We start from the raw sequence: 25428 nt of genomic DNA on the forward strand, positions 1-25428 counted from the left end.
AGAGAAGACATGCTAATATCATATAAGAGATATGCATTATAACAATGACTTTCTAGTGGACCGTGAAAGTACCGGATTCAGCTCCACGTCTACCCGTTGTACACCTTTCATTCCTGCAGTTTAGGACTGATCAGGAGGTGGTCAGACAGCTACACCGTCTTCAGCTGGATGTTCACTGTAGAGACGCCTGCTGTAAATTTTTCCAACCCATTTCAAAATGTAATAAAAAAAGAAATCACATGTACATTACATATTTTGACAGTAGGCTCAATATCTAAAGCTTCAAGATGTGGCAGGCTCAGAGCATGCAGACTCCGGTGTTGTTCCAAGTTTGACCGGAGGGAATCGGTGGACATCAAGTCTGCAGTGCTACTAGGTAGTTAACCAATAACCACATCCGTGGTGTTGTAGTCTGCATAACAATTAAACAAGTGCAGTCGGGCCCCAGGAGTGCTGCTTGCAGCGTCGTCTAGAAGAGCACATCACTCGGCAGCCATGCTCGACTCGTGCCGCGCTCACGTGACGAGCAACAAAAGAGTTGCTGTTGAAGTGTTGCTCAAGTGCTTGTTGACGTAGTTATGTCATTAATAGCACTGGGAACTGGACACTTATGTCACTTTTGAAACAAAAACAACAAAAGTTGGGATCAGCTCAACTGTGAGTTGTTGGCCATCCCCCTCGTCACCTGGCGATAATTGCCTGACACGGCACCCCCTTTGTTGCCCAGCAACACACCTGCCAAGTGGGGAGTTGATTAGTTGAACTGTTCAAGAAACACAAAAAGGACTTTCACACCGATTCCTTGATTTACAATATGATCCATACAGCTAGATTGAGCCCATGAAACTTCACGCTTAATTTAAATCTCCGTTGCTATATGAAATACATGCAAAAAATAAAAAAAAGATTCACTCAATTTCTTTGGAAGATGTCTTCGAATCTAATTGGTCACAAACTGTGAAAACCAAATCCTGATTTCTATAAAATCAAAGATGCCATGACATTAATTGTGAAAACAAATAAAATAAAAACAATGAATGCGACCTGCCCGGCCCACCTGCCAGACAAACGTTTCCATCCACAAGCCGACTCCCTTGTGATCTCTTACGGGGGTCAAAAGGAGCATTTGTTCCAGACGTTTGAGTTTCTTGAACCCATGACATGACGATTGAAGTCAGCTGACGTCTGTGACCTAACTGCAGGCTCAGTGCGGCTTTCGAACAGCAACCAACACAAAATTAAGAAAATCTGCGTGCGCTTCAAAAAGGTCAAAAGTTGTATCGCATTCCTTCTATACTTTGAGATAAGAGCATGGGATCCTTCTCGTGTTATGCCAGTGAAATGAATAAAATTAAAAAGTGATGAAAGTCCAAAATGCATTTATTGTGCTACTTTACAGCGGAGACTAAAGTGCCTGTAACTTAGCAGAGAATCAATTGGACTGTTTCTCAATGAACATTTAAGCTTCAGCAGAAGTAATTACTGATAATGTACACAATTACTGGGGGCCCACAGGCCGACACGGCAATGACAGGGCATGCAGCAGTCTAATCCAAGCGCTGTGATGTCAAAATCTATTTCTCCTCCATTGTCTGCATTCGGGAGTGGAAGTGCGTTTGATGTTATGGACAAAACAGGATGCAATGACCTCATATCAATAAGGAGCCAGTTTGGACTGCGGAGGACAGTGTGGTCCTGAATATGAATGCATTCATGTACACGCTTGAATTCACAGAGAGGCATTAAGAGACTCTTGAAAAGTGTCCACAGATCAAAGCTGGCTGCACACATCCAGACATCCAGTCCTCAATGGGTCCTCGTCCTCCCAGACTGGGCTACTGCTCAGACGGGATAAAGGGGTTGCTCAGAAGTCCTCGCAGCGGACACAAGGAAAGGAAAACAGGATACAGCTGGTCAGACCTGACCGCCGCCACAGCTGAGAAGAACCAAGACGGGAATTCTACATGAAGCGTTTTGGCGGCTACCGTGTACAGTACAATGTGTTTTCAACCTGGAAAGTTGAGGTGTTGAAAGGGAAATAGTTTCCTTCATTGATTTGAAGATGTGAACAGGAAGGCTGACACCCTCTTAGATTTTTCTCCAACTATTCTAACAATTGTGTTATTGATTAATTCTGCAGATGGATGCAGATTGCTGAATACATTCCTTGGTCTATTAAAATGTCAGAAAATTAAGAACAACATCCCTCAGAATATTCCATTGACCAAGGTGATGTATTAAAACTGTTTTTCGTACGACCAACAGTTTAAAAAACAAACAAACAAGATATTCATTTTTACACTACATAAGCACCAACTCAGGATTTTTGGAGGGAGAATTTCTGCTTGAAAAACAACAAGATAATTTCTCTGTTGAGTGACTAATAGAGTCACATCTGCAAACAACCACCAGTTTCGCTTTACACAATATAGCCCGCAAAAGTCCTTCTAGAATTCTTATTGAAAAACCTTTAAAACCGCCAGAATCTGTATAAAGAAGCCGCAACACGGAGCCGTGTGAGGTTGAGACTTACTGTTGCGTGTGGTGTTGTCCCAGTCCCAGGCCTCTACAATCAACGTGTACATCCGCTGGAGGGAAAGGAAAAAAAGTAGTTAGCATCTCTTCATGGCCACGACAAAAGGTGGAAGAGTTTGCATAGTAGGAATGATGTTATTAAGCATTACATTAACTATTACACCTAGCTACATAATTTACACGCTAATGTAAGTCCACTTTTCTTTCAATTATAAATGAGAGTATTTTGTTTTTAAATCATTGTGTAAATATTAGAACATTTCAATCCAAATGAAATATAAAAAAATATAAAAGACTTGACAAATCATTGCTAAAGGATTACATGATGCCTCGTCTATGGTCAGTAAAAAAAATAAAACATTTAACATCTGCTTTTTGTAATTTTGTTCACAAATTTGCAGAGTAAACATAAACTATTGTCACTGTATATAATAAATGTGGATGATCATTTTCGCCAGTCACGCTACACACAGATTATGCACAAAAAAAAAAAAAAAAAAAATGTCATTGCTACTACAGAGCCTCGTATGCAACTTGGCCCCCCGTTACTCGGAGGTGCGCTTGAGTTACATGGCCGATGAAATCCAACGATTCAAAGATACGAGAGCAGGATACGGCGAGTACAACTGTGGGAAGAAGCCAAGAGAAGCAGCAGGACTGAGATGTGGAGACGACACAAGACAGCAGCAAAGTGCCTCAGCAGTAACAACTTTCCTCTGGCTCAGAACGCAATGTGGTAGTATGAACCGGCACCTGCCCTGAAGCTTTGATACCAAAGATCCAGGCAATGAGATGTGTGTTGAGTTCAACCACGTTCAAGTTCAAAGGCCACGGATGCACAAAGACAGTCCTGGCGACGGTGCACGTAATAACTAAATATGTAGGAAGCAGACATTTTACACGGACAAAAAAAACTAATGGGAAGAAGAAATTCGGTGAAAAGATTGCTGCCTCTTTCATGTCGATGTGCTGAATGTGAAGCTAGCGTATCTTAGCTTAGCATAAAGGCTGGAAACAACAAGGAAACCGCTGGCCTGGTTAGCCTAACAGCACCTCTCAAGCTCACTTATAAAAAGGGTTTTGTGCTGGACTTCTTCTCGCCTTGGACTGCCTGGAGTCTCCATTGGTTGCCTGTCAACCTCATGGTAAAAACCCCACGTCATGGTGTCTAAAACAAATCCCAAGATAAACTATTAAACTATTCCTTTGAAATGTGCCTATTCATCATAACTAGCGGCTAGCTACTAAATGTTAGCAACTGGCTAAATTTGATGCAACAATAACAACGGCGTCTCATAATTGGGATTATTGGTTTACGGTCTTCCCTCTGATGCCTTCTGAAAACCCACCACTGAAACCCATGTGGAAAGGGGTTTTGTACCCAGTTTCTCTTCTGATTTTAAAATCGGTCTCAGCTTTCTTCTTCGACAATCAACATATGAAAACAAAACAATGGCTGTTAAATGTCGGTGGTCTTTCACCATATTTCAGTGGAAACAAATCAGCAGGTAGGATGTCCATTAAGAAGGTCACTTTGCCAATATTAGCGGTGTGAGATGAACTCTGCCTGGCTTTGTCCTTGGTTGTCAGACAGCAAGATAAATCAGCAGCTAAGGGAATTATCAGGATAACAGTTGACCAGAACAACAGGAGTGGTGCATTGATGAATGTGTTTACCCTCTGTGGAAATTATTTAGTTAGTGGAACATAAAAATTAATTAAGTGATAATCTATTAATGCTTTAAGGCATTTCTGAAGCAAAATGTGCACATACGTTTCTCAAAGATGTTGCTTTTTTCAGTTTTATAAGATCTTTAATTGATATTGGTTTCAGGCTGTTGGCTTGCCTTGAACTCTGTTAAAATGTGATGGGTATTATTCACAACCATCTAACTTATTCTGCACCAATTGAATAAAAAACAGGTTAACCGAACAGGAATAATCAGTAGTTCTGCTGGGATCCCCACTCCCAAAGCACACATCACCATGTTTGCGTGTCAACAACAATCCTTAATGATGTTGCAATATAACTTAATAATATAATTGGAATGATTACAATATTATTCATGCACATTACATTTAGACAATTTAGGTATAGATTTTAATTAATACGTTATGGATATTGGCGGGGATGGTTTTTGAAAACATGCAAACTGTCAAAAATGTTTGCAATGATGATGCAAAAACCTGAGGTGGTTTGAGTAAACACACACACAGAAACTAAGCAAGCTAACCAGCATCACAAGAGTAATCTAGCTGGTGTTCTGCAGGGCACACTGCTAGGCAACCAGCTGACCTAAATAACACTCATTATGTCACTACCAGTGACAGTTGTAGTAGCCACAGTGTGACTGCTGTGACCTCGACTGTACTGTCATTGATAGGACGTGGACCTGGGGGTGGTAGTACCCACACAAAAAAGGGGGGGGGGAAAAAAAGCATACGGCAAGTAATTGAGGTACTTCAATGCTTCAGTGAAGCGGGAAAGAGAAATCACAGGGAGGGGGATCGGGATATGTGTGTGTGTGTGTGTGTGTGTGTGTGTGTGTGTCTGCGTTGTTGATCTGGGGGACCAACAAGCTGGTAGGCTGGTTGCTGCTGGGCTGTGGGATTAAGTAGGCTTGTCTGGCTGTGGGTGGTGGCGGGAGGAAGGGGAGGGGAGTGTTATTGTGGAAGACCATGGGTGACAAGAGAAGGGGATAGAAGATGACAGGAGAAGGGTGAGCTATTAGGGCTTGGGATCACAGTTTTGACAGAAGGGGATACAACTGTATGAGTGTGTCTCTACCGGTAATACATGAGGCCAAAACCAGACTAGGGTAAGGGAGAAGATAAGGGGTATGGACATGAGTAGTGATGAATCTTGGGGTTTTGACAGAGTGACGTCCGTGCTTCCGTTTGCCGGAAGCTCTGCTAACCAGTCAGACTGCAGACGTACAACAGATGCGGGCCTCAAAAGATGGATTATTTGACATGAACGTGGTTCATCCCACAAAATGTAGCTTGGCTTCTGACCTTTCCACCCTCCCCCTTCCACAAAAGGGTGGGCTAGCTGCCCCAGTCTGAGCATGTGGGTGGGTGTGTGCATATGCCAATGCATAAGAGAGGAACTGCGAGTGGCAATTAATTAATTAATTAATTAGTGTGGGATGCCTGCCTGCATCATGAGACTATGCAAGTGTGGCAGACAAAGCTCATCATGAGGCAGAATTTAAAGAACAGGTGGCCATAATATGACCTTTACTTTTAGCGGTCATATTATTAAGTCTTGCTTAAATGCCTACATGTTGTAATTGTTTGGGTAAATAGTTCAGAGTCAGTGCCTATTGGGGTTGAGCAAAGCCACGGTCTGGTTTCCCATAGACAATCCCACTCTGTGATTAGCTGGATTAAGTGACAGCTGCCCAAATGGTTCGAACAAGATAGATGGATGGGTAGGGGGATAAAGGGGAGGTGTGGGGGAGGGAAGGGGGAAAGGCTACTGAACAAAGACCCTTGTCCCAACATCATAACTCACCCCCATCCCAATCAAAACCATTGTCCATGAAGAGACAGTCAGCACAAGGACAATTAGTGTCAGCATGTGTGCTGCTGAGCCAAGTCAGGACAGTTGCATGGGCAAAGTAAAAAAAATTAAAAAAAAGCTTCCAGTGGTTATTGCACGAGTCTTAAATCATATATCCACCACAGAAAAATAATCCTAATTTCATTAAACTGCCATGTTCTTAACACAAAATATGCACGTCAGCGACACCAAACACAGAAATACTTAATCCGAGACCCCGAAGAATCCTCCGTCAATCAAATCTTAAAAACCCAACCCGGCCCTTCCCCTAAAGGATTAGAGGATTTACTAGAAATCCTAGTTTTAAAGTCAAAAAGGGGGGCATGGTGGACAAAAAAAAAATTATGTTTGTGTCATGTACTCCGTAAATCTGTGTTTCCTTAAAACGATGAACCAGTTCTAGATTTGCATAGCACCAAATGGAGCAAATCTCATCAATTCACTGAATTCAGGTATTTGATTCATCACAAGAGGCCGTTTTTAGTGAAGACAGAGGATGTGGTGGTGATGTCTGGGGAGAGCCACAGGTGTAGGTTCCCACGCCAGATCAGGGGTGGATGGGTAAAGTGGCCAGTGAAATAAAAAGAGGGAAAGGGAACAGAAAGAGGTGGGACGTGGAAGCCGGGGCAGGTTGGGGTCACTAAGCATGGGATCTGCACGCTTCTTTTTCAAAAGAGGGGTCAGTCCTCCGCATGTGGGGTGATGAGCGCGTTTGCATTCGAAGAATACCAAGAATGTGAGATCCAGGCCTGGTGTGTAATCCCGTGGGAGATCCCAGTCTGCCAACAATGCAGTATCAATGGAGGGGTGAGTCTGCATTGTGGATCTGACGTTTGATTGACTCTGGGGGGAAAGTAAGGACCTCAAATTTACTGGGAGACGTTTCTTTTTGCCCATCCCACAATAACTAGAAAATGTATAGATTTGTATAACCTAGATAGGTGTCCTGAAGTCCACCTCCCTGTTTCTGACTCTTCCACGGAGAGCTAGACTGACATCTCCTGATTTATTGCCTTCTGATAGGACATGAGGTCATCAAGATTCATCCCGTGGCCAGTAATCGCTGCATGTAATCTTCATTAATCTGTGATGTCAATCCCAGCTTTTGGTTTTACTCGGGCTGAGTCTATGCTGTTCCAAACAAGGGCAATCGAGCTACGGCAACTCTGCGGAATAGGAAGGGCACAACAGCCTGTGATGCAACTTTCATCCTCTTTAGACACTTTAGAACTACCTGTAAAAATGTGGATGAACAGCAGCAGCAGTGCCATCTGTCTTAATGGGCAGTGATGGATAATAGCCGTCTCAGTACGAGGACATCTTATAAAATTACGTTAATTAAGTGTTAAATGTTCAGTTGCATCTTTTAGTCTAATTAGCCATTAGGACTAACTGGAGTTGAAATAGTTTGATATAAACTCCTAATGATACTGAGGCTAATTAAAGAATTAGACCCCGAACAGGATGAATGTCATAAAGACAGCCTCTGGGAGCCAACCAGAGAGACTTCCAAAGGGAGGGGGCTTGTTTGGGAGAGCACCTTCTCCTAATCATGGGTGAAACATTTTAAAAGTAGGGGTGACTATGGGTCAGTGGTTAGCAGCTCTGTCTTTCAATCAGGGAAATGGCGGTTCAATCCCCGCCCTAGTCGATGTGTCCTTGAGCAAGACACTTGAATTGCTCCCTGTAGCGGTGTCTATGGTGTATGAATGGATTTGGATAAAAGCGTCAGCTAAATGATATGTAATGTGACAACCAGCATCCCATCACCCAAATCTGTCAAGCTTTGTCGCCCTGTTTGTCCCCATTTGTCCCCCTTTCAAAGACCTCCGCGGTTGTCAGGCAGAGAAGTTGGACGGTTTTGACCCCGTTTGACATCCGTACTAAACGTTTCTGTACTTTGCTCGTCCTGGGACTTCGACAAATCATACAGCATTTTAAAGCTGATGACTCCTTCCCGAGTGACGCCGTCGTCACAGAAACAGAGGCTAACCTCCAGTTCTCCCTTAAGGTGAACGTTAGCTCCGTCAGCACTGCTGCGAAGCCGCCGGCTCAGGCGTCGCCATTTTGAGAGTCGTGTGGAGGCAATAGATATGCTCCGGATTTCTAATTTAGCACTTTGTTTTAGCACCACCACAACCACTGTGCTTTGCCAATCACATACCAGCGACAGTCTGTCTAATTACTAAACTCCATCCCATTGTCTTCCCCACCTGCCGGACCATAAACCCTCAAAGTTATGCATCAAACGTCACTCATGTAAAATCTTCAACCTGAGACGCATGTACAAACCAGGTGGCGTGCTGGCAAACATGTCGCACTGAAGGCAAGGCGTTTGGCTGGCTGGTGTATACCGGCTGTGCACACACACACACACACACGGCCCATTGAACATGCTGCAACTATGCCAACAGGGTCATTACCCATGCATTTCCAATACAACAAACCCCTCCCCTCCTGGTGCTAATTAACCAGCATGATCCAAGAGTAGGCAACACGTAAAACAAACACCACCACATTTGCATAGACAAGCTAAATGATTTCACGTAAGGGCAGAAGATATGGACGAGTTGACATCGGGAGATTAACTGTTAGACGGGATTTTAAACAATGCACCAAACCGAGACGAATTTCCTGTGCGCTTCAAAATGTAAAAGGCAGTAAAAAAGGAAAAATGAAATAGACCAAGACATTTTTTCATACCTCTTTTAACAAAATACAGAGGGATTTAAATCTGAAAATACTGGTCCGACAAGGATTGCAATAACAATACCTTTTAAGACTCATGACAATCATCACCTGTGCCGAGAATCAAATAACCTGAAGGCTTCAAACAGTCCTCTTATTGCTCAGTTCTCGTGGACATTTGTTGCTTACTTCCTCAGGTGTTTATTTGCCCGAAGAGGTCTTAGAGCGACGACTGCAACAGACACACTTCAGAAACATTAACAGGCTAATTTCTGATCCAAAAACAACAGGGCGCCTGACTGAAGTGCAATACAGCACCGCCTCCCGCCGAGCCCCATTATCATTTCAAACAGGTTCAACAGTACAGTGACAATTTAACTGCCCCATGTAATGACATGCTTCAATTACCCCCACAAGGAGCCTCTACCACCTGCACACCATTCATGTAACAAGAGGCAGGGGATGCAGCGGGCCAACGGTGTAAAAATACTAAATCAATGCAGAGAAAAATACACATCTGTGTAGCTGTTCAGCAGCACCCAACATGCATTACATTGTGTGGTCATCGCTATGGTCACAAGACACCCTCCCACCCGTTTCTGTTGTGCTGTAGGCACATCAGCAGAATTTAAAACGACAAACATGTGGAATTGAAATTGTGTTGGCGGTTTCCAATCTTCTCAGCCAATTGAAGACCAGTTAATGTTACAGTGTTATGTCGTGATGATGTGTGGATGTAAACACACACCACCTCTACAGTAGTAGCAGTGTTTCTCAATCTACAGCTATACCTTTCACCTCATCCCTCAGTCACTCACAGGGGGTCAGCGGTGCCATCACATAAAAAGGACGGGCCATTTCCAAAGCAGACCATTTCAATAATGTTGCAAAAAAACAAAAACATTGGCGTTTCTAAAGACAGTCCAAAACATTGAGTTTAAGTAAAATATTGCCTCCTAAACAGATTTAAAATTGATTATCTTATTGATTGTTTGGACTGTGAGAGATAATAATCAACAGGGCAGATACCTGAAAACCTCTTAAACTACATTTATTGAAGGGTTCTGTTACAGTTTAAGGACAGACATTGTGGCTTCGGCATCATTTCAAACCCAGCCAGAACACGTTGTACATACACTGCAGGCATAATACGTTTTTTTTTTTTTAAACGCATGAGCAACATGTTGGCATCAGATACTGCAGACATTGAACACACAATGGAGCTTCCTCAAGTGTCACAAGCTCAGAGCCACGAGAGGCTGCTCTCAGGCCAGCGCCTTAAACCAGGCTTATGAACGCACCCATAGGAATACCTGCAGCATCATAACAAAAGCATGCGTGCCGTACCATTTCAAGATCTGAACAAAAAGCAACATTACATGCAGATTCAGGTCTCACTACGTTTGAAAGAAAGGATGTTCCCTTCTTTTACTTTGTCGTCAAATTGCTGGCTTGACTGCGGCGGATAGGGTGTTGAAAATAATAACACTGTACTTTATTCATCCATCCATTATCACCCGCTTATCCGGGGTCGGGTCGCGGTGGCAGCAGGTTCAGCAGGCCGACCCAGGCTTCCCTCTCACCCGCAACACTTTCCAGCTCATTCTGGGGGATCCCGAGGCGTTCCAAGGCCAGCCGGGAGATATAATCCCTCCAGCGTGTCCTCGGTCTTCCCCGGGGCCTCCTACCAGTTGGACGGGCCCGGAAAACCTCTAATGGGAGGCGTCCAGGAGGCATCCTGACTAGATGCCCGAACCACCTCAGCTGACTCCTTTTCGACACGAAGGACTTTATTCATTGTGAGAAAAACCTGCACAAACCAGGTGCACGTCCGACCACCTCACATCATCCAAACACAAGTTCCTCATGATCCCATTTGAAATAGTTCCATGCCCGTAACCAATTTGAAGGGTTTTTGCAAAGAGGCTCTATCCTGAAGAAGATTTTCATACACTGTGGCAACAGGATACGTCTCATCCGTTTTGCTTTTGAATACCTTTGTTGGCAACGTGCAAACAGATGGAACAGTACATGATGGCTCCACGGTATGATGGGACATTAGACACTGAGCTCCATCATCACTGCCTTTCCGCCACCGATCATCAGACCGGTAAGTTGAAAGCTAACAAGAGACTAAGAAAACCAGGTTCTGCACAACCTGTAGCAGCACAACCAATGTTAAAAGACAACTGCTGAATACAACAAACTTCTGGATGTTGTCAGCTTTACAAGTGAACTAGGGAAGGAGGGCAGTACCAAATGGAAACTGGAGCATTTTGGCAGATGTCCAAAGAATGTAGAAAGTCAATTTAAAAGCTCACAGCATCACATACATTTAAAAATCATAAAGAAAATTTTTTTAAAAGTTAAAAGGGAAAAATTCATGATCTTTGACACTGAAAATGCTCTAAGCAAATGAAACAAAAATGCTATGAATTCAAAACCAATTGATTATTGTACAAAACTCTCAACATTAATGGCGCACAGGTTAAAACAGTTTCCCTGAAACAACTTTTCAATTAATGGACCCTAAAAGCAGTCATATTTCCCCACCCGTACATGCTGTGCCTCATGTGAAGTCACAGAATGAACAAAACAGAGTGTCCTCAGAGGAAATCCCTGCCGCCTCCTTTAACACCATAACACACATCCATTTAATATCAAGAATGTAGTCAGAGTCAGATGGCGATGACAAGAGTTCAGTCCACACGGGTTTCCACAGGGCAGCTGTCCAGACCACAGTCAAAACTACACTGCATCTTTGTTGATGAACGAAGCCACAACGCAGGCGTCTGTCAGGCCTGTGAACTCTGATGCAAGGCAACAGAACGAAAGATTTCTAAAGACTCAAGATGTGCAACAATGACTGACGGGGAAAGAACCGGGGCATGGGGGTAACCGTGATAGAGGGTTTCTTCTCGCTCCCTCACAGATTTAGTTATTTAAATTACTTTAAAATTGATGCTTGCAAGAAAGAGCAAAACATTTGGAATGGATCCACAGCTCTTCGCAGAAATCCAAAGTTGCATGCGGATTCTTTGAGCGCTTACAATGTTTTTGCATAATCCAAAATGAACTGTGTCGGTGAGGATGAAATGCTATTCGAAGTGTTTCAAGGTGAATAAAATCATGAGGGTGTTGTGCTTGATACAAGAGCACCACAACAAATAATTCCAATATGGCCACATTCAATTAAAAAAAAAAATAAAAAAAAAAAAGTAGCTTTAAGAACTTTGACCCATGAGAACTACTGAAAATAAAAAAGAGGTGCACTGTTGGATTTCCTGCACTCTTTGCGACTGAAGTATTAGCTTTTTGATTCAAGCAACACGTTTTGTTTTTTTTAAGTGGAGCAGCCAATAAAACCATCTAGTTAGTGAGGAGTATAAATGTCCACACTAAACGCATCGTAAAGGGGCCACCAGGAACCAAACAATGACTTCTTCGCTTGTTAGTGAAGCCGAAGGTTAGGGCGAGCATGTCTTCGAAGCTGGGGAGACGCATCTTTTTGGCAGCGTTACTAGAGAGCCTTTACTCTACATGACCTGCAGCATACACAAAAGGGGGAATGCTTACGGGAACTGAAAGAAAATAAATAGTGTTTTAACTGACGTTAACCACAGCCGTTTGTCAGCGGATCAGAAAAAGATACTGAACGCACACGTGTGCGCATGTTAACAATTGTTATGGTTGTCGTCCGCGTGACAAGTTAAAAATGAGCTCAAGGAACCAGCTCTTAGATAACGCTGTCGTTTCACCTCGGGGGTTCAGCCCTGACTGGGTAGTAATTACATAATCAATACAGAGCTGAGCTGAATCACAGGTGAGGCTCGTGTGAGTGGTTTTCCACACAGCAGCCCTGGGACCGGAGGAGAAAGGATGGGGGGAGGGAGCCACAGAAAGGAAAGATAATTGTTTAGAGGCCAATGAAGCTGTCTCCTAGCAACAGCTCTGACAAACTCTGCATCAGGTGTGGCTAACCATGGCAGCCTGCGTTAGCCTCTGGTCTGTGAGCGTGTGTGAGCATCCAGAGGGGAAGATGTACAAAGTCATGCAGTTTGAATAAGACACTAATAAAGCCTCCGTCCCAAACAGATGAACATAGAACTCTGTACAAACGAAGATCTTTAAACCCCAAAAATGACATTTTCCACATTATTTCGGCCATTTATACAATTAATAAAAATGTTGCATGTCTAGAAAGACAGGAGACATGCAGAACAATGCTTGTAAGTAGCGCACAAAAGAAGTGCGACAGTTACGCTGTGTGTTTGGCGTACACGTGGCCAGAACACCAAGCCAAAACTATTTAAATAGTTTGGGTTTGTTCCAAGAAAACAGACTCAAGCAGGTCTGTGCAGATCAACCCGTCGTATAAGGGTGAATGAGATCTCCCACTCTTCCAGATGATCAACCTCGAGACTAACAGCACGCCATCCAAGGGAGTGCACAACAGACCAAACAAACAAACCAACACACACACACACACACACACACACACACACACACACAGGGTGGGTGTCATTTTTACAGAAATATAGAGGCTTCATTTGTCATGACCGTCTATTCCGATGACTCGAACAACAAATTGTAATTCAGCCTCTGCAACTGCTCAAGCTTCCCGATTGTGGCCGTTTGTTAGGTCAGCAACATGCATCTATTTACTAGCCGAGGGAGGTCGGATACATATCCAAGTTCAGAGCAGATACAGTTACAAGCAGGCTCACATCAAACGGACGTCCGGCTAATGTAGCTGGGGGGGGCGGGGAGGAACAGAGAGAGAGAGAAATTCCACCGGCAATTTCATTAGTGATCAGATGGAAGTAAGACGTGTCCCTTTCCCTCTCTCTCTCTCTCTCTCCTGAAGTGCTCACGCAGCATGGGCCGAACGAAATGGAAACTCAATCAGACCTGCCGAACGAGGTACAGTAGGATCCACACGCTATAGTACGGACACTGAAAAACACCTTCAATCTGAACACGGCATCTTAAAATAGTCATTTAAACATTTTGGGGAACACACTCTTTTCTTTCGTTACGAGACTTGGATCGATACCTTATGTGCTAGCTTGGCTCTCTATAAAAGGTCAAAAAAGTATATCTACCAAAACGTCGGAAGCTCATTGACCCATGTCTTGTTTGTACGGAAACAGGTATGTGAAATCAATACTTTGTGGTTTTTAGGAGGAGTGGAGGAGCCTACATTCATCTCCTGATGAATGTAGGCCAGGCGCAGTAACAACGACCAGACTGCATCTCGTTGCCAGAGGCTTATTTTTAGCTATGCAAACGCTAAAAAAAGTGCGAGCCTCATCTGTACTTTAGTGTATTTGCTGGCAAAGATGCCCTGTAACAAAGATGACACACTGAGAGCTCTGCCGAGGGTTTGAAATGACACACTTCCGGTCTCCTAAGTGGGCGTGGTCATCGCATGCTCGCTCTTATTAATAGACCCACATGCACAAACAGGGCCTATGTAGAGATGTCAGACCAACGGGGCTGCCAGTGGACAGGTGCCCTGAGCAGCTGGGGGTTCCGTGCCTTGCTCAAGGAGGCGAACTGGAACCAAGCTACCAGTCTACACTTCGCACTTGGTCCGTACAGGAATTTGAACCGGCGACATTGGCCTCCAATTATTTCAGAGAGAGAAAGTTTGACTTTCTCCTTGTTTACGGTCTTTTTGCTAAGCTAGGCTAACCCCAAACCTTTGCTCCAGCTTTGTACTTAACATACAGATGCGAGTGGTATTCAGCGTTATAGGTTTGTAATACTATGTCAATAATAATGCATTATATTTGTAAGGCACTCTTCATCCAAGAATCTCAGAGTGCCAACATTGACACCTTCACAAAAGAAACAGAAGAGAAAGCAGAAGCCGTGTGCATTTACTGAAAATTCAAACCCGTGGGGGGGGGGGAAGCACTGAGTGTAGGCTCAAGAGGGGGCAGCAGCATCAATAGTCTCTCTACTGGCACGACAAGCCAGAGCTGGAGAATCACTGGAGGACTTCCAAAGAATGGATAAGCACCATGCAATCTGAGTCAAATCAGCCATTAGCGACTGCATCACACTGGTGTGATGGTAGCTGGGCCGAGAAGAGAGGAGGCTATGATGTCTCTGGCTTCACAGAAGAGGAGGCCTTTCCCAGAAATGCAGGAGGAGTGCAACTGACACTGAACTGGAAGATGAAAAGTGCCCTTTGAGAATTTGAATTAAAAAAAAAAAAAAAGGCATCGTCACATCTCAGGATTTCAAGTTCTATTAAAAGAAATTATTGCTTTCTAGGAAAGATATTCAACCCATGCAGCTTTATTTTGTTTCCCCCAATGACATTTACGGAGTTACAAAAATATGTACCATTTCTGAATTTGGAACATTACGTTAAATAACTCCTGCACTCTTTCCCATTTTCAGATTGTCTCAAGATGCTGGGTTCAGGATGACAGAAGAGTCCGGCCCTCATTGGTTTCCATTGGGGCTTAAAATGGGCAGTTGGCCGGATGACACAGCCTACAGTACACTGCATCTTTGTTTCTTCAGTGAGGAAAGAGACAACGCCACAGCAAGTGACCCCACAGGCCTGTTGTGACATCTGGCTCTGGAATAGTGCACCGTTATCAGCCCGGGCCAGTTAAGAGCAAGACAACACACCAGAATAGCCCTCTTCACCTCTGCCTCGAGGTGTCGGTCAATGAGTCCAATAAGAGACCACCACTGGTCCATTTCAATGTCAGATGAGAGGCGTTTTACACATGGAGCTGTGGTGGCACCTCAGTTAGCCCAGAGGCTAAACGTTGTCCCTAACCCACCTGATGGTTCTAAACAAAAGCCTCCCTCATTAAATTGGTGGCTTTTACCGTGTGAAATCACACCTTTGCGATTTCCCCCTGAAGCCTAAAACCCGCAAGCAAAGGCTGGTCATTTTCTAAAGGCCAAGGCCATTAAACGCACAAAGACGAAACCGGGATCAAACGTGTGATGCCTTCAACACAAAAAGGATGCAAAAACAGGCTAAGCTTTCAAGAGAACCGTATTCAGAGATTCTCATTATTTTAAAATCACCTATTCTTCAAAAACAGGGCTTCAAAACTTAATCATTTAGCTTGTTCTGTCCAACCGATTAATACCCAGAGATATCAAACTTTACTAAAGCCCAGTGTGAGGTCTTCAAATGTCTTGTTTTGTCCAAACCAACTGTCCAAAAAGCAACATAACAGGTTAGTTCCTAAAAACACAGCTATATTTACTGTCATTGTCCAAAACCATTTACTAACAGAGTCAGCTTGATGGCAACAAGAGATAAGGTCATATTTGGAGTGACTTCCTCTCAAACAACTAAAAGAGAGTTCACTGCGACAGACCAGCTCTTAGCACACCTTATTTGTGTGCCTAATCCATCAGCTCTCACTCATCTGCAGCCACACTAGCGTAATTGCCCCAGAGGGGCCACCAGGGGCCACCTGGCACCCACAGCAGGAGACTGTGTGGTGTAGAGCAGCATCAAAACCAGCCAGCAGTACATACCCAACCACTGCCCGGAGGCATCGAACAGATACTTCACACTCACAGCATGTCACTCATTCGTCATTATAATGCAGAATGTATTGGAGCATCCACCAAACACAAACAACCAGGCTGCACCTCATGCCGTGTTGTCCTACACGCTAGACTTCTATTTAAAGGTTGCGATCAGATATCTCACGAACGTCAAGTCAAACCTTGTTCTATTCTGTAGAAATCCAAAAAGGCACAAACCATTTCAACATGAACTCAAATCGTTCAACAAGCAGTGGCAAGCCATGTGTGGACCAATCCTAAGTGTTAACAAACCAAATTCCACTTGATGAAATTGCCCTGGACATCGTTGTGAATCAGCCAAATGTCACACATTCTGGAGGTAAAACAGCCATACCCGTTTCTTCATAGGAGAAGTAACAGGGTACCCCCTCCAGAGTCTACATATCAAAGCATGCCCCCCAGTCTAATTGCCACTACCGTCTTGGCAGGTGCAAGCTGGTGGATTGGAACAAAGCCAACCCCCCATATATCAGGGCAACTTTAAAAGATGACCCAGATGACACTGTGACCCACTGTAGCTGTAATGGGATCCTTCTGAAGCGTGCAATCATTTCACTGATGTGCATCAATTCTCAGAAGGACATGTTGCTGCCAAGAACCCCCATTTAGGAGGTCCGTCCTCTCTGCAAAAGGCATGTACACACGACCGAGAACAAGGGTTGCTGGTCAATCTGGCATCAATGTGATCCATGTAGGTGCAGTTCATTTGGATCAGACGTCAACTTTTAATAATAGTTTCTTTCTGTCCAGCTCTCTACTGTACAGCTGTAGAGTTTCCTGTAGCGGAAGAGGGCTGCAATTAGAGCCGCAACAATTAATCAATATGTCCCGTTTCAAGCATAAATGCCAACATTTTCAAATGTGCTACTTTCTTGGTCTTACATGACAGCAAATGTTACTTAGTCTTTTTTTTTTGGACTGTTGGTCTGATTAAAGATGACATTTGAAGACTAGGATAGAGCGATAGGTATTTTAGACCATATGATTACAATTAACACACTTTTGGGCAGACTAGTTTATAATGAAAATAATAGTTACCTGCATCCTTAGTTTGCAATGACAGAAAAGGATTAACTTTGTATCCAGATCAATGTAGCAGCGATGCACTGGATGTGTGCAGAACAGAGTGCCATGTGTGCAAATACGTCACAAAGTGGACATTACGTCTCCAAGAAAAACGCTCTTCGCACACTTAATTGGAGCAAAATAAAAAAAAAAATAAATAAAAAAAAGGAACTCACCGGCCATGCGAACTGGAATGGGATCACAATCTTGCCAGCATCGTCGATTTTATTGGGGTTGTTCTTTGCGCTCTGAAAAGAAAACGTATTTCCACCGAGAACTTGCGTAGATCCCGCTCCGAACGTGCAGGAGCCGGTGGTGGTGACCACCATCTGGAACTCTTTGAGGCAGATCTTTAAGTAAGTGTCGCACTCGTCTCGAGTGCAGCGCAGGCCCGGGGAGCTCCTGGTGCCGTCGCAGCACTCCCCGTCCGCCAACTCGCCGTTTACATTCGCCACGGTGATCAGCTGCAGCTCGAAATAGCCGGTTGACTGGGACACCTAGAGAGAGAGAGAGAGAGAGAGAGAAAAAAAAGAAAAGAATAAAGAAAGACAGAAAAAAATATTTAAAAAAAAAAAGGACCCAATTTAAACATAGGCCTGTATGTTCACAGGCTGTAGCGTGGTTTGGGTTGCTCGGATTGGTGCGTAACTTTTTTTTTAAAAAGGGGGGGGGGGGGGGGGGCAAGTGGCAAAGCAGTGCCTGACTTCCAATTAAAATATATATATATATATATATATATATATATATATATATATATATATATATATATCATAGAAAGCATATTCAGATGGGGTGGATATTCCTACATAATGTGTTGCATCGTGAACGGAGCACGTGAACAACCTACAGTTTGCAGGCTGTGGATTTAGACAATCAGGTTACTCTGACGGGAGCAAATGAACCGCTGCAGCAGTCAATTGATGCGATGCAATTTACAACTTCTTGGTTCAGGCCTTAATTCCACCCCCCCAACATTTTTTAAAAAAAATGTAAACGTAGAGCTCCTCGAGATTTTAACCAAAATGGAGATAAGCCTGTATCAATTCCTCAGATTTCTTTCTTTTCATGGTGACATGATCACATGCTGCACAACTGACGGCTACGTAATTCAATTATCGATTAATGCGAGGCGAATATGCAGCGCCGGAGAGCGAATACGCTAATCTGCCCACGCCCACCAACTTTTGACATTTGTAAAAAAAAAAAAAAAAATTAATTTTGTTTAAAAAAACAATTAATTGTATTTACGCGCAGCAGCTCGAGAATAATTTCGGAATAAAAGAAGAGCCCTCTTACCTCCGTCCATAACGTCAACAGCAGGCACACTATTGGGAAGCAATTCCTAATCCTGGTGCGATTCCACATGCCTCCGATTAATTAGAGTGACATACGGGGGGGGAGAAGCGATAAGAAAAGACAAACAGCCGCGGACCCGGCGACTAGTTCCTCCTCTCCTGACATGCAAAAATCAAATATTCACATGCGCGTTTTCTCCACCGAGTACGTCCAGATTTCAGCGAGGCACAACATGCGTGTGTGTGAGCAGGCGGTGGATTGCAGCGCAGTGATGGTCCATGTACAGGAGTGTCCCTCCGTCAAATCTCTCCACACAGCAACTGAGATGTTCCGTAGCCACAGCCTGAGGAGAGGATGTCTGCTTTGATTGGCAGCTCTGCAAACCACTTACAAATTGGCCTGCGGGCAGTCTCTGAGCCAACCGGATTAAGGGGCGGACAATACTAACCCCCACCAACCCTCCTCCTCCACCGCCGCCTCCTTCTCCTCCTCCTCCTCCCAAAACTTAAATTATGGTGGGTTTGTATTGAGCTTCATTTGGACAAGCCGCGTTACAGCATGCGAACAAAGCGGGGGTCCACTTTAATTCAACGCGCCCGCAAAGGTATTATGATGAGCAGGGCTATTATTTTAAATGAGGATCTCATTCGGCGCTGCCCTGAATTTAATTACAGCCAGGGACACATTTGAATGACTGCTTCTTCTTCTTTTCTTTTTCTTTTTTTTTATATCAGGCGTCTCTAACTCAAAGCGTTTTTACCTTTTGAAAAACATAGTCCCTCGACTCCCTAGACTGAATTTTTCTGACGTCAAATTGTATAATTTCTGGTGATTGACGTGTGATTTGATTATGATAACGTGATTATAGTTGACAGTAAATCAACTATTGGTTCTGAATGCCTCTTAGTGTGTTTTTACGGTCCACAACCAAATTTAATTTAATAAGAAAATGTACAAAAAAATTAAATTGACTTTCGAATTATTTGTGATACGCTTTGATAAGAGTGATTGATATGAATTCATTCAACGCCCCGTTTTGTGCACTATTAATGGCGGCTGAAAGTAAAACTCGCCCTAAAGCACATCACCTTGTCAGTAACGAGACGACCTACCACGCGCTCTCCTCAACTCAACCCCAGACATTGCAGCAGTTCACAGCGCCCTCTACTGGCTGCCTCTAACCTGCTCCTATATACAACCAGGCAATATGAAGAAATGGACACACAAAATGAGTAGTGTCGTAATGTTACACATTTCTGTCTTTTCATATTCCACTGTAATCATTTAATGCATCTTGAAAAAAGAATGCAACCAATAAAGGCATTTTGGTGCAAACTATTGAACGTTTAGCCTGTTTTGTTCTTATTCAAATGACATCTTTTATCCTGTTACTATCCGCTGCTGCATCAACCTACTATCTCAGATTCACAGATAATACAGAACATGCAGCGTATTTATATGAAAACACTTGCAGCCTGTTCTCCATGTTCAAGACGTCCACCTCGTTTGGATTGGCCACCGCCGCAACAAGTGCCTTTCTTCCTGTTGCCTGAGCCTCTTCATCTTATTCTGAACATACACATATGTCAACATTTGCACACATGCTTGTCTCCGTTTAGGGTATTTGCATCACATGGCATCGTGGTCAGATGACCAATGGTTACTGTAACTGTATGTGAGTGTTTGCATGTTAGGTCTCATAGAGCATTATAATATAAGTAAGTGACATATTTACCAAAGCATGCTGTCTTGCTTTATGAATTTGTCCTCCTTCCAAAAGAGAAACTTAAAATAAGGCAATTAAAGGTGCAGCTAACTGTAAGTGCCGACTGAAGTGAAACCGTATATAAATAATGAGACTTAATAATGTGGCAAAAATGAATGATGACCATCAGGCATACTTTACCTCTATTAATCACTTTTGCATATAGTGTTTGGTAAGAAATGGAAACCAACGCCTGTCTGAAGGGAAGAGAAAATACACAACTCAGTTAAAAGTAGTACAAAGCATTTGGAGTATTTATCCACCATATACTGTAGTTGGCCTGTTACTCACTCAGTGTTCACATGTTACACCCCCAAAGACAGGCACGTGTCAAATGTGTTATGGGTGACATATTTCATTTTATAGGTGAACCAGTACTCAAAATTAGCTTTATTGACCAAGTAGGAATCTGTTTCTGTTTTGTTTTTTTGCAACTCTCTCAATGTACTTCCATGGAAATAAAAATAACAACGAGGGACAAGGACAACAAAGCATGGCAGAGAAAGGTAGAGAATAGACTGTTATGTACATAATTAGTGAACACAATAGGTGTAATTAGGTGTACTCAGAAAAGACGATGCATTATCCTTATATCTAATGTCAATTTACAGACATTATTATTTGCTGTCTTCTCTCGAGTGCCAGAGTATATTGTCCTTCTTGGACGACTCTATTAATCCCTTTGACGACACAGTGTGATTGAGTAGGTTGTTCATCTTATTTGCTTCTGTAACTTTTTGCAGTTAATATAATGATGAATGGGTGATTGAGACACATATAAATCATAACCAACGAGACCAAAGGCTGAACAAAAACAGGACCCCTGCTCAGGTGTAAGTGACATGCAACATGCTACCACTGAAGTCCCCCCCCCCCCCCCCCCCCCCCCCCCCCCCCCCCTCTCCCTCCGGCCCTCCGGCCCACCATGTCTCTGTCTCCTTCTCTTCAGGCACCTGCCAGCCCAGATAGGCCTTGAAGGAGGCTGCCGATAGCCTGAGCCACTGCAGCCGCTTCGACTGGAACATTTCACACGCTGTCACAAGTACATGTGAGTGCCTTAAGTTGGATCACACCTAGTAAAGGGCCCTCGGGTGGTGAAGGAACAGTGTGTGCGCGTGTGTGTGTGTGTGTGTGTGTGTGTCTTAGTGTTTTGACCTGTGCTGTTTATTTTCAACATGCTAGTGGTGTAGCTCTGTGGTCGGCCACGTTGGTCGGGTCGCTGAAATATTTCCACGACTACTGGCTGGATAGCTTTGACATTTTGTTCAGGCAGTTATGGTCCCCCGAGGTCAAATCCTAATAACTTTGGTGATGTTCTGACAATTTCTCTACCGTCACCATGAGCTTAACATTTGTAGTTTTTTTTGTGAAATGGCTTATCAACTATTGGATGGATGGGGCCAACATTTAGTACAGACATGAATGCCCACTCGGGATGTATTGCAATGCATTTGGTGTTCCCCTAATGTTTTATCCATCTGTTGTGCTAATGAGCAAACGTTACAGTGCAAACACACAATGGAATAAGCTGGGGAACATGTTAACGTTACACCTGCATGGCAGCATTGTCATTGTGAGCATACTAGCATGCTGACGTTAGCCCTTAGCACTAAGAGTACAGCCTCACAGAGATGCTAGCGTTGCTTCAGACTTGAATATCAGCTACCTTATAATACATCGACATCGTGTGCTGAATCTATACATAACAAATTAAAATGAATACAGTTTTCATTTTTGTACTGCTTACCCCCGAACTGTTTTCATGTCAAGGTGGAAATGACTTTAATCATTTACTAATATGACCCTCGGAATTGAAACGTCTCTCCACACACTTTGCCTTCACGTCAAAAATGTAGTCCAAAGGAAGCATGCAAAATAACAACGTCAGACTTCATATGTTCTTATGAAGCTGTGATTCAGTTGTATTGCTCTCACATTAGTCCAACAGGGCTCCAGACTATAGTACCTCCCGAATACCAACACCTTCCCAGAGGGCCTCGGGTGGTGTGTGCCTACCTCGTCCTCCTGTTTGCATACATGTGTGTGAGGCGCAGAGAGAGGAGTGTGTGTGTGCAGGAGGAGAAGGGATTATGAGTGCGAGCGCTGTGGGGGGTTTGCCAGCCTCCAGGGGGGAGGTGATGGGGGTTTCTTCTCTCATCCATTTTTCATGGCTTTTCTCCTTTCAGATCTCCGGTCTCTGTACATACAGCTGACGGGTCGATTCTCTTTTATCTTTAAGCATCTTTTGGGGACTCGGTGTGTGCGTCGGGGGGGGCAGGATGGGTCAAGGTTGAGACATGCTGTTTTTCATCAAGCTCTAATAATAACTATCTCACCAAACTGGCTGCTGAGACGAGGCTCATTTGCTGATGTGTTCAGGGTTTTAATTGTGCTTTCGCTGCAGTATCTTTCTCCAATGGTTAAGTCGATAGACACTGAATTCTAAATATGTGATAATGACGATGAGCGTCTGTATGTTCTTTTTGCACTGCAGATGGCTCAATGGATGTGGTTATCTCATAGGAATATTATAAAGGTCACACGACGTGGACCATACATAAACAGTACTGTTAAATAGCAGTTTATTTCCCTTGTGGATTCATTCAAATGCATATTTATTTTAAAAGGTCTTTGAATAATTAATGACATCACATGTGACCTCTATGGTTCATCATGATTGACCAAACTTGTTTCCTGGCCTCCACCCTTCCTCGTGAAGCACAACAGCCTTTAAACCGGGACCAATTACCTTCTTTCTTTTTTTAAGCAATAAAAGCTTGAACTTGAATTCTTGTTTGGAGTTGAATAGGCGGGGCACCTGGTCTCACCTCAATTGATAATCACTTATTTTGTGTTCATTTTCTGTTTTTGGGAAAAGCTTTCATGGCCCCCAGAATGCCATGCAGGGGTGCAAGTTCTCTCCTCATTTTATAACCTGTTCGATGGAATTATTAGCCAACCCAACCCAACCCTCATCTGTCATCACACAAGCTCCTCTAGAGGCCACATAGTATGTCTTCGTTGGTGATGTGACAAAAATGTTGATGCAAATTATTATTTTACATTGTAGACCTATAAAGGGGACATTTATGAATATTAAAGGGATCATTCACCCATTCACCCAGACACGCATTCACTTATGGCAGATGCTACCATACCAGGTGCCACCTGCTCATCAGGAATGATAAACATGCACACGCATGTAGACTGCAGGGGCCGGGAATTGAACCAGGGACCTACTATCTCAAAGAATTTTTTTTTCTAAACATTAGCAAATATGGCACAGCAGTATGATTGGACAGTGCAGCTCATCAGCTAGGCAACTATTGTAAAAGTGTCCTTGAGTGAGGCATTTATCCCACAATGCAACAGTGTTATCATGATCTCAACCACTTGAACACCAAGCAATAAAAAGTACAACCTCACAAGTTCCTTATTAAGACGTTTTTCACATAGTTGTTATGCTTTTTCCTGCTTTCTTCGACCAATACTCTGCAGCACAGATTGATAATAGGGATATATTGATTACAAACGTCCGATTTACCAGCTGGAACTGGAATGACGTTTTACTATAATAACTTTCATTAACCCATTTTCTCCTCCAGTTCCCATGGCTGAGTTATCGTGTGTGTGAAGAGGGCATTTCCGCTACGATAAGATGAGACATGTTCGTCTCCACTGATACCCTAGTGTACCTTTATCATACCCTCATGTTCTGCTCTGCTGATACTGCTGTATGCATTCATGTTTCCTCACGCGGAGAGCTCAGATTACATGGCAGTCTGTGTGACATGTTACTGTTCACAGAAGAGGAAAAGTGACAGACAGACAACTGGAAATGCATAGTTGGGTTTCAATAACACTGGGCAAACACGGAAACAAACAAACACACACACACACACACACACACAGAACTACCACAGTTACAATGTTAACCAGTTGGGTCAGTTAACGACACGTCGTACTGTATGTCTTGCTTTTCCTGTTCATGCTTAACTGATTTTTGTAGTGGCAGTCCCCATTTAACCTTTTCGATATTCAACACACACACATGACGACAAAATGAACAATTGCCTTTTTATTTTGTATATTTTCCGTGGTGGCACGGCGATACTAAATACTCTACTGTTTATTGTCTGCTGTTAAAAACTAAACAAAAAAAAAAAGTGAGAGAAGACCTTTGAACCCAAATTATTGCTTCTTTTTGCTTCCTCTCTTCCACTATCACTGAAATCAGAGATGAGATATATGAGGCTCAGATCTCCTAAATGCTGCCTGCCATGCTTACTATGAATCACTGAATAAAGAGCATATCTGGTCTTGTCAGTGTAAACATGGCAGATAAGAATACTTTCACATATGGAGATGCCTAAGGGGAGACTAAACCCTCCAATCCATCCCAGCATGCACAGACCAGGACCTCGTAAAATACATCACTGATAAGGCCTCAAGAAAAAGAGCAACACAACTTTTATGGCCAGATTGATTTTAGCCCTTTAAAACAGAAACAGGTTGTAGGTATTCACCTGGCTCCTGTCAAGGGCAGTTTATCAGTTTCAACCTCTGCTCTTCCTCAAAGCACAATGCCATGTTAATCCAAGGTTATGACCTACCCGCTAAACAGTTGGGGGCAGAAGAGCAGCACATCTTGCAGTTATTTCAAGTGTAGGTTGGGTGAATGTTCATGGGTTCGCAGGATACATCTGAAGGGTTGTGAGATTACTAAAATTAGAAAAAAAGAAAACAAACTCTGCTGCATTTTCTTCTAATCTTTGATATTTATAAGGAAAGATTGAACATCCCTGTTTGGTTGAACTTGTCATAACTCATCGACATACTTTTATGCAACCTGTGACGAAGGGGTTTCAAGTAGAAATATCTTTAAAGGAGAGAGTCCAAGAAAAGTGAGAGTTGTCCGAACACAAAGGACACGGTG

At 43.3% G+C, this 25428-nt stretch overlaps 1 protein-coding gene across 1 annotated transcript in view; it reads right to left on the reverse strand.

The window, feature by feature from the left end:
* Positions 1 to 18837, reverse strand: part of jag2b (jagged canonical Notch ligand 2b) — a 42467-nt gene extending 23630 nt beyond the window's left edge. Inside the window, exons 1-3 of the mRNA XM_034528382.1 lie at positions 18728 to 18837; positions 17608 to 17928; positions 2534 to 2588 (exon numbers count right to left, since the gene is read on the reverse strand). Of these exons, the coding sequence (XP_034384273.1) occupies positions 2534 to 2588; positions 17608 to 17928; positions 18728 to 18796 (445 nt within the window). The 5' untranslated portion in view covers positions 18797 to 18837. The remainder of the gene's footprint in view (positions 1 to 2533; positions 2589 to 17607; positions 17929 to 18727) is intronic.
* Between the last annotated feature and the right edge of the window lie 6591 nt (positions 18838 to 25428).

Source organism: Cyclopterus lumpus, chromosome 24 (genome assembly GCF_009769545.1).
Source record: "Cyclopterus lumpus isolate fCycLum1 chromosome 24, fCycLum1.pri, whole genome shotgun sequence".
Lineage (NCBI taxonomy): Eukaryota > Metazoa > Chordata > Actinopteri > Perciformes > Cyclopteridae > Cyclopterus > Cyclopterus lumpus.